This window comes from Takifugu flavidus, chromosome 5 (genome assembly GCF_003711565.1).
Source record: "Takifugu flavidus isolate HTHZ2018 chromosome 5, ASM371156v2, whole genome shotgun sequence".
Classification (NCBI taxonomy): Eukaryota; Metazoa; Chordata; class Actinopteri; order Tetraodontiformes; family Tetraodontidae; genus Takifugu; species Takifugu flavidus.
Genome location: NC_079524.1, coordinates 13,061,918 through 13,078,611, shown reverse-complemented (window position 1 = coordinate 13,078,611; position 16,694 = coordinate 13,061,918). Strand labels below are relative to the sequence as shown.

Below are 16,694 nucleotides of genomic sequence, written 5' to 3'. Positions count from 1 at the left end.
AGAAAATAAACATGTTAATGCATAAACAGTTACATAAGAGACACTTTTGGAGCTCCACCAGATAGGAAGTGCCAGATGCTGTAATTAACAAAACAATGTGTGATTCATCTAAAGCAAACTTCTCACATGTTCATTACCTGCATCTGAACCCAGAAAACACTTTTATCAATAACAAAGAGCCATAAGTCTTTCCCCTCTAAAGATAATTAAATTACAGATGCTGTCCAGCAGCAGAGGACAAGGACATTGTTTTTCTCCTGGGAGAAGCATCGACCCACTCTGGTCTCGATACTCCATCATGGCTGTCAGAACCTAAACAGGTTGAACGTCTTGCTGATATTATCTTCCTGACCTACTAGTTGAAAAGATGAGCCACTCTCCTAGCAGAAAATCACAAAATACCTTTACTTTAGTTAAACTCTAATTAGACTCTGCTAGAGTAATTTCAGTTAAAATGTCCTCTTTGGTATGTCATTCTCCTTGGGGAGGACAATAACACACACCTTTCATACATTTGTTCTTTTGACAATATTCAGCCTTAGAAATCCTCTGAATATGACCATCCACACCAAACGTCATCTCAGAACCTGCAGACATGCAAAAGCCTAAAGAAAACTTCTAAAACCACTCAATGTCCTCACAGACAGTGTGCATGCAGAGATATTTAAGTGAACTCAGGTGGCCATCTTTCGCCATGGACAGTGAAGCTAAAAGACACTAAATCAGTCCTGTTTCCAGAAGCTACATCATGAGAGGCCTCAACAACAGATGTGCTGATGTAGAATAAACTCTATATCTTAAAACAAGAGGCGCACTTCTACGAGAATGTGTTGAACCACAAGTGCTTGCAGCATGCTCAGAATAATAATTTCTGATTGCCACAATTAATATTAATCAGGCACACTGGGTGTTTTATTTTCAGTGAAATCAATTTCAGAGGCTTGCAGCTCCAATCACAGCTGAGAAACAAGGCGTCCATCTGAATTAATGCAAATGAGGATGATTATGATGGCAGGTTGTTTCTTTACCAGCACGCTTCATAATAAGATTCAGCTCTTTGTGGTCTGTTTGGAATTTCAAAGCTAGTTTCTAGGAAAATAATTTCTCATATTTTACAATCTGCCAGCACTTTGACAACATCCCTCCAGGCTGGAGCCACTTTCCACATAACCTCCAGCTGTGGCAGACAGCAGCCATTTGTGTCAGAGACATGAAATGACAGCAGGGCTTAATAGAATAGGTAAGAGCTGCGCTCCTGCAGCTTTCACATTGCTGCAGTTATGTGATCCATCACTAAAATACACCACTATTATTCCATGTATTTAACAGGTAGAAGAGACGTGACCACCTTTCAGACAGTGGTCCCTGAGGAAGAAGACATGTGTTCTCACACATGCATCTGTGGGTGGAGCAAACATGCTGCAGCATATCCTCAAAGGTTCTCGCACACATCTGTCTGCCACCATTGGTGGACTCTGTCACCTCTATTCAGTTCACATTGCATTTTGTAGTTCAGTTGTAAACATCACTGCTCCACATGTGGGGTTAAAAAAACAACAAGCACACATTTAGGATCACACAGGAGATGATCTTAAAGCAGCTTTGGTTCCAGTGCATGTGTGAAAGCGCGTGTGACCTCACAACTGCGTAATCCACACTGGCCAACTGAAACTGCTGTAGTTTTAGACCATTTCCACCGTAAAAGTTGTGTGTTTGGAACCAGAATCTCCTGGTCTGATCTCCCTGATCTTCTCAGGGTTTATCACAGCTACCATCCCAGCAGCTGTTGGCAGCGATAAACTAACCGTCTGCACCAAAACCAAGATGATTTGCATAAAGCCAAACTCAGCTGTGCAAACTGAAAGCAGGGCCAACAACCAGCGTCAAAAGACACAATTTTTATTTTTTTATAATTGACATCTTGCGTAGAAGGTAGGTGCACCACAAGAACAGATGGAGCCACATAGTGCACTGACACATGCTGTCCAATGGTACAACATCATGTTTATTGTTATATTTTGCACTAGAATACAGGGAAACTTCACCATGACAAGAGAGACTGAGAAACACGGGTCCACATGTCTGCTCGTTCAGCTGATAGCAGATGCAAAAGCCAGTGAGAGGAGCTCCAAACACATCCCACGTGTGGAAACATTTGTGTTGTGATTGTGGTTGAGGTGCTGCTAAAACACAATGCCATTAAGCATCAGCAGAAGCCAGGACACATCACACACATCCTACTCTGACCAGCGCTGTTCCAGTCATGGAAGGCTGATATGAGGAAGGCGAGGGGGATAAAATGTCTGCACAATAGTGAGAGTGAGAGTTGGCTGCGCTGGTGCCGAGCGCTCACACTGGTGGACATCAATGACGTTATGAAGCTGGACGTTATGAAGCTGCTCCAGCAATGACTGTTAATGTGGAAAGTTGACTTCTTGAGGACAAAGTCATGTTCATTGTAAAACAGCAGCAAAGTTTCAGCAGGATAGAGATCTATCAAATCAAATCAAATCAATCTTTATTTATATAGCGTCTTATACAATCAAAATTGTTTCAAGGCGCTTTCCAGAATCCCAGGGCCTAACCCCAGACAAGCAACAGTGGCAAGGAAAAACAGGAAGAAACCTTGAGCAGGACCAGGCTCATGTAGGGGGGGAGGGGATGGGAGGGGAAAGGAGAGGAGAGGAGAGGAGAGAGGAGAGGAGAGGAGAGGAGAGGAGAGGAGAGGAGAGGAGAGGAGAGGGGGAGGGGGAGGGAGAGGAGAGGAGAGGAGAGGAGAGGAGAGGAGAGGAGAGGAGAGGAGAGGAGAGGAGAGGAGAGGAGGGGGAGAGGAGAGGAGAGGAGAGGAGAGGAAAGGGAGAGGGAGAGGGAGAGGGAGAGGGAGGGGGAGAGGAGAAGGAGGGGGAGAGGAGAGGAGAGGAGAGGAGAGGAGAGGAGAGGGGGGGGAGGGGGAGGGGGTAGGAGAGGGGGAGGGGGAGGGAGAGGAGAGGAGGAGAGGAGAGGAGAGGAGAGGAGAGGAGAGGAGAGGAGAGGAGAGGAGAGGAGAGGAGAGGAAACCATGACCCAGTGTGGTGACAGAGGCCTGTCAGTTGATCATGTTTCTGGACCCTGGCAGCCTTGGCCTATAGCAGCATAACTAAGATGTTAACCTAATGATTAGATGACCCCCAAGTATGGTAATGCTGAAACGAAATGGTATGCTGGTTCCATAGCAGGGGGGCCTGGTAGCTAAATGCTCGGCCCCCCATTCTACCCCTAGAAACTCTGGGGACCACAAGTAGACCAGCATTCTGAGAGCGGAGCGGTCTACTGGGCTGGTAAGGTGTCACTAGCTCCTCCAGGTAGGATGGAGCTAGGCCTCTGAGGACCTTGTAGGTCAAAAGAAGGGTTTTAAAAATCATTCTAAATTTAACGGGCAGCCAATGAAGAGACACCAGTACAGGAGTTATGTGATCTCTTTTGTCAATACCTGTCAGAACTCTGGCTGCAGCATTTTGGATCAGCTGGAGGCTTCTTAAAGAGTTGTTTGATAATAAAGAATTACAATAGTCCAGCCTGGAAGTAACAAAAGCATGAATTAACTTTTCAGCATCATGCCGCGTCAGTAGCTTCCTAATCCTTGTGATGTTTCTCAGGTGAAAAAAGGCACTTCTAGAGATTAATTTAATGTGTGTATTGAAGGACAGATTTTGATCAAAAGTTACTCCTAGATTCCTCACAGAGAGACTTGATGTTAATGAGATACCATCTAGAGTGATCATGTGATCTAATCTATCCCTGAGATCTATAGCAGGATAATAGTGGAACCAACCTTTGGATTGTTCTTTTTCCTTATTGGCTGTATCTGCAGGATGTCTGAGGGCTCTTAATAATTGATTATGTGCCATCCTGGGTTTGACTTTACTCTTCTGTTACTTTTCTGCAGTCTCACTATTCATCTCGGGTGACGAAAATTTGTCTCATAGAGGAAAAGGTCTAAACAGAAAAGAAATTATATTGAACAGTGCAGGAACAGTCTAATGCATGTGGTCTCACAAGTATCCATTTGGCTTTAAAATTTCCTTATATGAGTTTTACGACTGCTGAAAGTTACATTCTTATGTGAGTTGCTTCCAAAGTCAGTATTTAATGATATTTTATTTTATTTTAAATGATACGTTCAGTTAACTATCAGTTACCTGTGTGTGTGTGTGTGTGTGTGTGTGTGTGTGTGTGTGTGTGTGTGTGTGTGTGTGTGTGTGTGTGTGTGTGTGTGTGTTCTGGCAGAGGGAGTTCTGGATTCAGATGAATTCACACTGGAAATGAGCTGGTTTCCAAATTCAGCCCGTTCACAAGCGCTCTCCCATCCTGCTCAACGTCCCTCTGGGACTTCGGCTGAATATATTTTATAATTCTAAATGTCATTTGGGCTTTTTGCACTGATTGAGTCTCGGTGCCCCCGGTTAGATGCAGCATACTGATGACCTGCTGCCAACGTGTCAACCCCAAGAAGCCACAATAGTCCAGTCGATAATTTATTTCACAAAGATCCCTGCATATGCTGCTGATCTGGTCTCACAATAATCACTCATTAAAACTGCATGATGATCCATTTCTTTTTGCAGTGCTGTTTATAATCCTGTGCACAGAGCTGTTTCCAGTCCCAGCATGCACCAGAACATCACCCACTACTCCTCCATTCTTAAGCAACATATCCTCCTGTGGAGGACCTTCCTGTGCCAGAATCAATGTTGTGCACTTTTAATAATTGAATGAAACCTAAAATTTCTGGAACATGAAAGATTGCATGTAGAAGAGGAACAAAGGAAGGATTCTTATCTTGGACTCAAATGCTCCATTGTCCATAAAGTTCAAATACTTCCTCTTTTTCTTCCCATATGTACACATAAGTAATCACCTTTGATCAATAAAGGTTTGAGAGGTTAAACACTATATTTAGCTGAAAAAAGAAAATCACATTGTCACAAGAATTTAGTGAGAAAACTTGATTAGTTCCATCTTTATGGGCAATGGTGTGGTTTAGCGGCTGTCCCATCATAACTTACAAAGGCTATGTCATGAAAATCTTGGACTTGCATTTTTAAGACAAGATATTATTTGGCAGAAAATCATTTTATTGTAATATTAGAAGCACATTTAGTACAAGACATGCTTCATGCAAAAGTGATAGCAATTAAAACCAAACCAAACATTTAACACCAATTTACAGCTTTGTGTAAACCTGTTTGTGGAAGCATCACTGATGTAACTAAGTATAAGTCACTCAAGAGAGAGATTATCTATTTTCTCAGCTGACAAGTCACATCACCAAACCCACATACTACTATATGATTAACTGCAACAGCAGCTCTGTTAAAGTCCAGGTGACAGATAAAACAGATAAAAAATTCATTCATGTAAAGATATGTATTCAGTACACACACACAGACACACACACACACAGACACACACACACACACACACACACACACACACACACAGACATGTTATGTATAAGCTTCCATTTAAATCCAAAATATTCCCATCATCATCCTAAACAGAAGCATCAGAGCAGCAGCAGTAGAGCAACAGAGCAGCAACAGCACCACAGCAGCGCAGAGCAGAAGCTGAGCAAGAGCAGAGCAGCAGCTGAGCAGCACCAGCAGCATCAGAGCACCAGTAGTAGCAGCAGCAGCAGCATCAGAGCAGCAGCTGCAGCAGCAGCAGCAGCAGAGCAGCAGCAGCAGCAGCAGAGCAGCAGCAGCAGCAGCAGCAGAGCAGCAGCTGAGCAACAGCAGAAGAATTAGAGCAGAAGTTGCAATAGGATCAGAAGAAGCTGAGCAGCACCAGCAGCATCAGAGCAGAAGCTGCAACAGCAGCAGTTAAGCAGCATCAGAGCAGCAGCAGCAACATCAGAGCAGCAGCTGAGCGACAGCAGAAGAATCAGAGTAGCAGCATCAGCGCAGAAGCTGCAACAGCAGCAGAAGAAGCTGAGCAGCACCAGCAGCAGCTGAGCAGCACCAAAGCAGTGCAGAGCAGCAGCTGAGCAACAGCAGAAGAATTAGAGCAGAAGTTGCAATAGGATCAGAAGAAGCTGAGCAGCACCAGCAGCATCAGAGCAGAAGCTACAACAGCAGCAGTTAAGCAGCAGCAGCAGCAGCAGCATCAGAGCAGCAGCGGCAACATCAGAGCAGCAGCTGAACAACAGCAGAAGAATCAGAGTAGCAGCATCAGAGCAGAAGCTGCAACAGCAGCAGAAGAAGCTGAGCAGCACCAGCAGCAGCTGAGCAGCACCAAAGCAGCGCAGAGCAGCAGCTGAGCAACAGCAGAAGAATTAGAGCAGAAGTTGCAATAGGATCAGAAGAAGCTGAGCAGCACCAGCAGCATCAGAGCAGAAGTCGCAACAGCAGCAGCAGCGGCTGAGCAGTAGCAGGATCTGAGCATCTGCAGCATCAGAGCACCAGTAGCAGCAGCTGAGCAGCAGCAGCAGCAGCAGCATCAGAGCACCAGTAGCAGCAGCAGCAGCAGCAGCATCAGAGCACCAGCTGCAGCAGCAGCAGCATCAGAGCACCAGCTGCAGCAGCATCAGAGCACCAGTAGCAGCAGCAGCAGCAGCAGCAGCATCAGAGCACCAGCTGCAGCAGCAGCAGCAGCAGCATCAGAGCACCAGTAGCAGCAGCAGCAGCAGCATCAGAGCAGCAGCAGCAGCAGCAGCATCAGAGCACCAGCTGCAGCAGCAGCAGCAGCAGCATCAGAGCACCAGTAGCAGCAGCAGCAGCAGCAGCATCAGAGCACCAGCTGCAGCAGCAGCAGCATCAGAGCACCAGCTGCAGCAGCATCAGCATCAGAGCACCAGCTGCAGCAGCAGCAGCAGCAGCATCAGAGCAGCAGCTGCAGCAGCAGCAGCATCAGAGCACCAGCTGCAGCAGCATCAGCATAAGCTGCAGCAGCAGTAGCAGCAGTAGCAGCTGAGGGCTCTATCCCTTTAAGGTGTAGTCAAAACAAAGCATGGGCTAGCCGGCCGCACGGAAGTGGGATTGTTTCGCTGGCTACTCACAATAGTATACAAGAAATGAAGATTGTTTGGGTTTTAAAATACAATTAGATGTCAACATTTTATTTTAAGAGTGATATTTCTAGATTTTCATTAACCTCGCATTGAACTCTCCGCCCCTGAACGAAGGATAGCAGGCTAGCTAGCTGTAGGTAGCATAAGCAGCCATGCCATCCTACACTGAATTGAGGAAAACCAACCACTTCTACTACTTCATCAAATTTACTTTGAATGTCTACTCAATGCTCTTTTCGGTAAGTTTTTTTTGGCAAATATACTAAATTAGGCACACTGTGTGCTAGAGTAAGGATGTCTGGACAGCAGCGCCTCCTAATCGTAGTAGCCGCGACACCCGCAGCATCCCTGTTGTCCTCAAACCCCATTCGAGACTTTTACAGATATAATTCACATTTACATGAAGAATAATGCATACGACAAAGAAAAAGACACATTTGAGGCTCTATGCCGTGCATTTCGAATGCTGATTTCCATTTGTCGTTTTTTAGCTTTCACTTTATTCCCAGTAGGAAACATGAGAAGCAAGAAATTGTACTAAATAATCAGCCATTAACGTGACCATTTACTATGATAACGCACAGGTGTAGAACCACGTCGGTATTGGCATTCCGGATATGTTGAAATATAAATAATTATATTTAGAAATGGTGATTAGTACGCAATTGAACACGACTCATGCATTAAATGGTTACCATTCTCAATGAACGGAGTTAATAGAGAAGGGAAACAGATGTCCTATTTTTAATTGTTCTTATGCTCAGCAATATAGTGAGAATAGAACAGATTTAATTGTAAACAGGCTATCTAGCATGCTAGCAGCCCGGTGCTATAGGGCGTTGGATCCATTTAAAGGGAACTCCCGGTGGAAAAGATTTTGGCCGACAGAATGTGAGATTAGTCTGGAGCTGGATCCGTCTAGGCGGGATTCGACAAAACCTTAGACATTTGTAGCTCTCCAGTGTTTGAGATCAGTTGAAGGGGCGTGAACACCGTCACATTAATTACTGAATAGAGGTTTTTCTGTTGTTAATGGTCACCCATTTTCAAAAGTCCACTGTTTAGCTGCAGATATGCCCCGACATGACAAGAGTAGGGTGCTTCTAAAAGACCAGTCAGGAGCCTTAAATCTGAAAAATATATATATATAAAAAAAATGTTTGAGTCCAAAGGAATCCCACAGACTGTCCGGGTCTGTTGCTCATCATCTTTCATGAATCATATTATTGTCTAACTTGAAAATATCGTTTGATTGAATTCAACATTAATTTCTTTACTATGTGTAACATGCTGCTGTTTTCAACTGTAAGAATATGATCAAACCTTTTGACATACTCTGGAATTTGCTTTTGTGACTAATTGGCAGCAGTACAACGTAGCAGTTGATCCCAGGCAAATCTGTCAGGATCATTCTAAAGTTGAGCTGGACTTCCCAGTGATGACATGGACTGGTGTACTTTCAGTTCCAGACTTTGTTTTAATTCCAGGAATAGACGAGATCTGGTCGTCCGTGCAGTGCCTGTTTGTGAGGCTGGAGCAGTAAATGGAGACTCTTCTTAAGGCAGATTGCCTTCAGATCCAATTGAAAATCAAGAGTAGAGAATCTGACACTCCTCTTAGTTTCACACACCGGGTTGCTAAAAATAACAGAAATGTCTGAAAAAGGCTGCAGGTTTGATTTGAAGAGTTTCATAAATGCTGTAATCTACAGTTGTTGACCTAGTTCAAACAACAGGAGTTGATTAGTGAGATATTTTTTTTCTCTCAGCTGCTGTTGTCTAATTGTGACAGAAGTTTATCAGTGCAAATCATTTTGTGATTTTAAATTCTCCTTAACAGCAAGTCAATTGTTGCTGTGTCACTCTGAGTGGTCCAGTCTGGTCTCCATCCAAAAAGATGAATTGATGATCTACTTCCTGTCTCAAGACTTGACAGAGGGTTATGATCTGCAGCATTAGTGATGAAACCCAAAATATCCCAGCAAAACATTTTTAGGTCTAGTTACTGTCAGTTTAATCCAACTGCTGTTGTTTCTTTGCTGAGTTTTAATCCAGCATCAGTCCAAACAGTTTTAAAACTAAATTGCAGTAAGAACGTTCCTCATCCTGTCAGGATGAGTAAACGTGTTTTGATATAACTAAATAAAAAGAAACTTGATCCAATCCCAGCCTTGATCCTAATCCCAGTTATGGCTAACCTGAAATCAATTAATTGGTCGTTTATTAAAAACCTGAATCTAGTTTGTCATCTTTCCACAACCTGATAATTACATGATTTAATCAGATTTACGGACTAGTACAACACCAGCAGGTGTTTTCTGTCACTTCTGGCTTTTTATTTATGTTACGATTTGTGCTTTAGGAGGTTTTAAACCTTCATTCCTCTGTCATTTTTCAAACACTGCACTTTCAACGCGACACAGTCGGTGGATGTTTCTAGAAATATGGTCTTTGTAGATTATCACGCTCACGGCGACACCCGTAAAATTACTGAATTTCCAAAAACATAATTGTCTAAGCTGAGCTTTCTGTCCATCACGCTGAAGTTCTTGAAGGTTCTTATCTCAGAAGGCCTCTGTTGTCTGTAGCTGGTGGGTCTTTGTGTGCTGTGTGTGGGGGTGTACGCCGAAGTGGAAAGGCAGAAGAATCGAACCCTGGAGGGGCTCTTCCTGGCGCCAGCTGTGGTGCTCATCCTGCTGGGCCTGGTGATGTTCACGGTGTCACTGGTGGGCATGGTGGGATCCCTCAGGGACAACAAGACCCTGCTGCACATGGTAAGAGCTCAAAGACTTTGTGTTTGTCCAAGAGAACTATTGTTGTTTTATTTTCTGTCTTAGACAGCACACATGTGTCTGGATGAGTAGAGTTTGGGCTTCCACCGCAGCAGAACATCATCACACAGAATAACCCAGGAAGCCTTCATCCACTTTGAAGAGCAGTTGCCAGTTCTGACACCAGTATAAGACACTGGGAACTGGGACCTGGGATGTGTTGTTATGCTTTCTAACATGCTTTACTGTAGAACAGGATTTTCTGCTGCGGGGAGAGCATAAAGGTACTTTCAGAGAGCTGAAAATGATGTTCTTTAATGATGCCACGGAGGTCATCAATACCTCATCAGCTCTTCAGCCCTCATTGGCGTTGTAACATCTTCTCACTTCAAACCACGTGTGCTTGTCACTGACAATATGAAGTGTGACTCAAAACAATAGTTAAAAATCTGACAAGTTTGATACTGATTATGTCTCTTTATTAATCTCCTCACTTGGAATTTATGTGATTATTGACTTATTGCTTGTAGGAAATATGCTAAAAGAGTATGAAGCACGATTCATTTACTGGAAAGTCTTAATGGCGCTTCCCTCAGTTCTGCTTCAGTTCTCCATTTCCTCTCCTGCAGTTTCTCTGCGTTCTCTGCGTGCTGCTGCTTCTCCAGGCTGTCGCTCTCACCATGGCTCTCATTTTTGAAAAGAAGGTAAATGTGTCTGATGGACTTGTTGCCCTCTGCTTCCACATGTTCTTCTATAGTCCACAGGCTAGCTGCCTGCAGCCACCATCAGGTTGACCACCGTCCTCTCTCTGTCTTCTGCCAGACGTCTGCCCTGTTCCAGAGCAGCATACGAGAGGGAATCAAACACTATTACGATGACCTAGACTTCAAAAACATCTTGGATTATGTCCAACAGAAGGTAATACGAAAATGAACGTTAGCAAGATAAACTTCACTGTTAGCAGTTGTCAGCTGTTCATTTTATAACTCGTGTTTCTATTTTCAGTCGTGTTGTTAGACAGAGTGACCACCCCACAGATGTTGCACATTCCCAGATTTACTTGTTGCACCACGTTCAGCTGACTGTGTCTCCCTTCCATGTCTGATCAAAGGGGTCCTAGTGTGATCTCAAACCTAGAATTAACAGGGCAAACAAGTCTCAGGCAACAGCTGGAATGGTAGCATGAAGACACTCAAAACCAGCTGTTTCATATTCTGTCCATCACCTTTAAGTTTACAGCTTCTGTAAAATATTAATACTTTTCAATTCAAATGCCCAATCATCACAAAGTCACAACCAACTAACACAGCAAAATGCTGTCCAATTGTTATCGAGGATCGGCCTTGGCTGTCTCAGAACTTTTACCAAAGTGGTTCTTGGACGAGTTTACTGGGTAGTGCAGAATAGAAAAAGGGGCATTTGGCCATCTTTTCCTTCTCCATTGGCTCCTGAGGAGAGCTCCCTCATGTGGATGTGCAGTTGGAGTGCAGCATTCCTTTGAAATTTCCCATATAAAAGATTTGGTGCAGATAAACAGTTCCCACTGGGGGGCTGGACCTCATCCCTACGGTGAAGAACGTTTAATCACCTCCAGTCAGAGTTTGATGGTGCTCAACCAGGGTGATTCCTGGTTTTCCAGCTTGTAGCCCATGTCCATTATTCACAGAAGTGTGTCCTCCTCCAGCAGAAGGTTTCGCTGGAAACCTGAGAGCATCTTCTGTGTGAGAGGAATTTTGGTTGCTCAGCCTCCTCTTCTGATGTCAAATTGACTGCTTTGCTGCAGGAGCAGATTTAGAGAACTGTGCTGTGGTGGAGGAGGCAGCATCAAATGTTCTGATTCTGTTCCTCAGTGTGTTTAATAGCCAGCCTGAGGCATCCTCTCTGCTTCCTGACTGGCTTCTGTTTGCACTCTTACCCAGTTTTCCTGCTGTGGAGGGGACGAGTACAAAGACTGGGGAGTAAACCAGTACCACTTCTGTAATGGCACTGGTCCGCTGGCCTGTGGGGTTCCATACACCTGTTGCGTTCGCCACCAGGTGGGTGCTTATTCATTGATTCATTCTGACCTGACCTTGTTCCTTTTATCTGCCAGCTCGATGTATCGGTTTACTGAATTAGACGTTGATTATTGGCATGATTGATAAAAACCTGAACAGGAAATGGCTCCATGTCCTACAACGCTGACCTTCTGACCTGCTTGTGGCCTCCAACGGACTTTATGTTGGTGCTCCTTTTAGAGGCAACAAAACCCTTCAGTAGAGTTTTAAAATGATTCTGTCATGATTTTTGAAGCTTTTGTTATGTAAAAGCCATTTTGAAATAATCCTTTAGAAATGTGTCTTGTACTGGTGGTGAGATGCCTGCATCAGAAACAGCCCTTCAGAATGAATAAATGTGCACACACACACATCCCAGGGTTAGAGTGGTCCAAGGTTCAGGCATGGATGGCGGAGATTTGGAGAAAGTTGAACATTTTCAAGGTCTTTCTGGTAGTTGAATCTTAGCAACGGGACCGTTAAAACCAGAATTACCATGACCTGGATGACTGAGAACCTTCAGACATTTTCAAGGTCTCTACTGTTATCTGCTGCCTCCTGCCACTGATGCAGCCTTTTACTCTGAGGCTCATGCTCTAGTTGGCTCCTCGCTCCTCTCACACTGGTCCCTGTGGCGTCGACGCCAAGCCTCCTCATATTTCTGACTCAATCTTCTCTTCACACAGGTGGGAGAGGTCATTAACACCCTGTGTGGCTACCAGACTCTGGATAAAGCGGTAAGACCATCCTGACATTTTAAACAGATTGTGTTTGTGATTTATTGTGATTATTGTCATTCTGGAATCCAGGAATGTGAAAGTTCACAGTTTAATCTAAAGCACAAAGAAAATCCCTTTATTCAGGCTTCATTCATTCAACCTAAAATTTTCTTTTTCATTAAAAAAAATGTTTTTGGAAGAAAAGACACTTTACAAATTTAAAAAGGTGATTGTTTGTAAACAGGTCCTTTTCATGTCTGCAGATTTCTTTACTTTAAGTTTAGTAGTGCAGCCAGTAGGCTGCGGTAATGGCTTGTGTTGAACTCTAACGTGGAGGAACACCTTCTTGGCCTTGAACATTAATACAGCAGTGGGAGGAACCAGTCAGGTGTTTTCTGTGGTCCTTATAGCACTCCTCGAGTCTGAACTGGTTCAGAAACAAGTGTTAAAGCCTTTTTGGCAGCCTGTTGCAAAGTTGGGAAATGGCATCATCAGTTTTACAGAGAAATGTGTTGTTTCACTGCGCTCAACCTCCAGAGATGTTATAGGTTATGTCACATATCGTCAGGCAGCAGCAGCTGCCTCAATATAGGCAGTTTTCTGATCATCACACAAAGCTTCTGTTGTAGCAAATATACTGCTTAGATTTAGAAGACACAGTGGTCCTGTGGACTTACTCAAACAAAGTTTACAGTAAGTAGAATCAGAGTTTTTAGTTTTAAATATGCTGCGACACTTTTTGAGCAGGAAGACCTTGGAGACATTTTAAGACAGTGTCTCAATGAAAACATTCATGTCCCTGAAAGTCTCGGCGTTTTCATCAGGTTGGTTCTGTGATGACAGCTGACGGTAAACAAACACAACTGAGCCTCGGCTCATCGTCTTCCTTCAGACTCCAGGTTTTGGGCTCCATTCTTGAATTCTAAAATTCTTGAATTCTTGAAAATCTAATTGTCTCTCTCTTCTGTGTGCATCAGCGTGAAAGCCTGCATGACAAGATCCACGTGCGTGGCTGCATCCATGCCGTCAACCTGTGGATGGGAGACAACATTGGAATAACGGTCGCTCTCTGCTGTGCCATCGGGCTTCCTCAGGTAATTGAAAAGTGAGAGGAGCAACTTGCTGATAAGAGAAAAGTGTCCTGCCAAATGGCCCAACCGGCCTTTGATATTTCAAACCTCAACGCTTCACTGTTCACAGCTCTGAAAGCCTTTTTTCCATTTCCCTCCCGAATATTTCCCATTTTCTGTGCTTCATTTAAAACCTTTTATGACACAGCCAGCAAACATTTTTGGCAGAAACTAAATTTGAGTGTAGTTTGACTTCAAAGGCGCGTCCATTTACATGAAGAGCATTTTGCTAGAAATGAATATTTATGATTTTGTGGGAAGCTTGTTTGTTCCGCAACCTCTTTATATCATTTGATTACTTAGAAATGAGCATGTGGCAGCATCACAAGACATTACTTTAGGTTCACTTTTCTATTATTATGACCAAAATGTAGATTAGAGTGCGTCTGATGGCTATTGCTGACATCGCTGTGTGAATCTGCCGGCAGCTGCTGGGCATCATCCTGACCTGTATCTTCTGGAACCTCCTGGTGGACATGAGCCAGTCACCTGACATGGTGGACTTCAAGCTGAAGAAGGCCGAGATCAATTACAGCGAGCTGGACCTGGCCGGCGCCGGCTGGTGCATGTGTCTGCCGAGGGACGGCGGCTACCTCCCCGTCCCTGCCTCCGAGTCTGACCTGGACCCCATTGACATTCACCTGGAGAAACTGAAGAAGCAGCCGCGCCGCACACACGCGCAGCTGCGGGAGATGCAGCAGTCCAGGTCGGCCAGCGGGCTGGACGAGGTGGATGCAGGCCGCAAGAAAAAAAGGGACCATTGAGCTTACCTTTACTTCTACTTTAGCCCCTTTACTCTCCTTTTTGGTTTCTTTTGGCCTTTTTTTAGTCATTGTACTTTGTTTAAATTTTGTTGCACTACTGGTTGAAATTGTCTGACTGGATCAACAGGAAGCTAAAAGGAACAAATTGAGTTGAGCACTTTCTTTCATGTGTTTACAACAACGGCGACATTTATCATTGGCTTAAAAAATATTTGTCTTTTTTTGTGGAAGATGATATACTGGGAGTCCTGGCCTCACGTCTAATTTTGTTCATGTGTTTTTATTTTTATTTAAAATGGAGCTCTGTCTCATGTGCTAAAACTTACCTCAGGCTGTTGTGAAAATGGCCCATTAGTCAGAGGACGGTACCATGTGGTGTATCCATGATAGTAGCTTGAAAAGGAGGAATAGAGCTAGCTGAGTCAGTTTTGCCTGTCTGTGATGGATGTACATAGCTTGTGTCTTATTTGATGATCATTTTGAATTTATTTGTGCAGTTGTGGACATTGTGAGACGGATAGTTGTGGAATAACATGGGATGCATGTTTTGTACTGTAAACAGCAAATTAAACTGGGAAAACCTGGTTTACAAGTTCGACTCTCCTCAGAGGGGCTCAGTCTTTATTCCATTTGTAACTAAACTTTTTAAACATCTTATAAAAAAATGGTTTCATCCAGACTCCAGTTTCAGTGGAATTCAACTCTTTTTTTTAATCTGTGTCCTGCACTGTTTGGAGCTTCTTCCCAGCTCTTGCCTTGTATCAACACTACTGTTTCTGTGATTAAAGCTGGATTTGTCTACTGAGCTTGTCAGACTAGCTTATTTCTGACCTCCAGAGTGACAGACAACAGTTCTGACTTCTGCAGGGTGTTAATCCAGCATCTGACAGTCACACGAGGCTGCTGAGGAGTGATTGTTCCAGCTCATTGACTCGGTTCTGTCTTTAGTTTGTCCAGAACTCCAGTATCTCCCTACCTGTAGAAGCTTTAACACCGTGACTGCTGTTGTCTTTATTGACCCTGAAGAAGTTTTGTAGTGTCATTCAGCAAACGCTGAGCTCAAACTTCTCATCTGTCATTAGCAGCTGATTTGTGCCTGATGACTCGGTGCTCTGTAGCTCTAGACATAAATATCTTTCTCATCACTTCTACTCTCTTTGATCGGAATTTCTGCTGGCACGTCCACGAGATTACAGCAAACACCTGTGGCGGCTCTTGGCTCAGCCTGCAGGTCTGTGACCCGATCACCTGTCTGGCCACCAAATTACCTGTTTGATCACCTGCCTGACCACCTGTGTGATCCCCTGCTGAATCACCTGTCTGACCACCTAATCACCTGTGTGATCTTCTGTCTTCACAGTGATCAAACGATAGCAGGTAAATGTGGAAGAAATGAACAGAAAAAGAGAAAACAGCCAGAAACCTGCACAAAGGATGTGAACAAAATCACACATGCACCCCCATCATGTCTGTAAGGAGAAAGGTGAGCAGGTGAATGTGATCACAAACTCACCTGGGAAAGGCCCACGCACCAAGCTAATAATGTTCCATTTTCCAATAAACATCTCTTAATACTGGCCAGGCCCCCAGGGGCCCAGAGGTGGGCAGGAGCAGCATTTACACTGTCATACCAGGTATCATTTGGTATTTTGGCCAACCTTGGCTGGTTCGGATGAAGCAAACATGGCGGACTTTAGCTGCAGGTGAACCATCAGTTCTACAACAGTCACAAATTCAGGATGAATTTTCTTTGATTCTTCTCCTTACGAAACAAGTGTGTTCACAGTCAGTATGATCAACAGATTCACACAAATTTGTAAAAGTAACCAAATCCAGGATCTCCATCAAGATAAAGAGTAACTTAATATTTATGTGTTATATTTTCGTAATCCTAATTGTATTCTGATTTTCCACTTAAAGCGCATACGGCTGGAAAAGGGCGTGTTTGTATATATGTATGTATGTATGTATGTATGTATGTATGTATGTGTGTGTGTGTGTGTGTGTGTGTGTGTGTTCTGGCAGAGGGAGTTCTGGATGTGTGTTTGTACACACACACACACACACACACACACACACACACACACACACACACATATATATATCAATGCCATCTTTCCTGACTTTTATAGCAATTAATGCTCTGAATTATATTAAATAGCTTATTCAGATTTACACAGTTCTCTCCTGTTCCTCATTCAACTCAGCACACGTTGTTAATGTGGAG

General features: G+C 43.9%; 1 protein-coding gene across 1 annotated transcript; it reads left to right on the top strand.

The window, feature by feature from the left end:
- The first annotated feature begins 6,915 nt into the window (after positions 1-6,915).
- Positions 6,916-15,268, top strand: zgc:110329 (uncharacterized protein LOC550500 homolog). Its single transcript, XM_057033748.1, has 8 exons — positions 6,916-7,287; positions 9,636-9,821; positions 10,448-10,522; positions 10,641-10,736; positions 11,738-11,854; positions 12,541-12,591; positions 13,551-13,667; positions 14,132-15,268. The coding sequence occupies exons 1-8, from the start codon at positions 7,201-7,203 to the stop codon at positions 14,465-14,467; spliced, it is 1,065 nt and encodes a 354-aa protein (XP_056889728.1). The 5' UTR covers positions 6,916-7,200; the 3' UTR covers positions 14,468-15,268.
- The last annotated feature ends 1,426 nt before the right edge of the window (positions 15,269-16,694 follow it).

Bases quoted from the DNA above. Each gene is read 5' to 3' on its own strand.
- zgc:110329 (XM_057033748.1), top strand. From the start codon at position 7,201: ATGCCATCCTACACTGAATTGAGGAAAACCAACCACTTCTACTACTTC. The intron at 7,288-9,635 runs GTAAGTTTTTTT...TGTTGTCTGTAG, and splicing joins TCTACTCAATGCTCTTTTCG to CTGGTGGGTCTTTGTGTGCT. The intron at 10,737-11,737 runs GTAATACGAAAA...ACTCTTACCCAG, and splicing joins TGGATTATGTCCAACAGAAG to TTTTCCTGCTGTGGAGGGGA.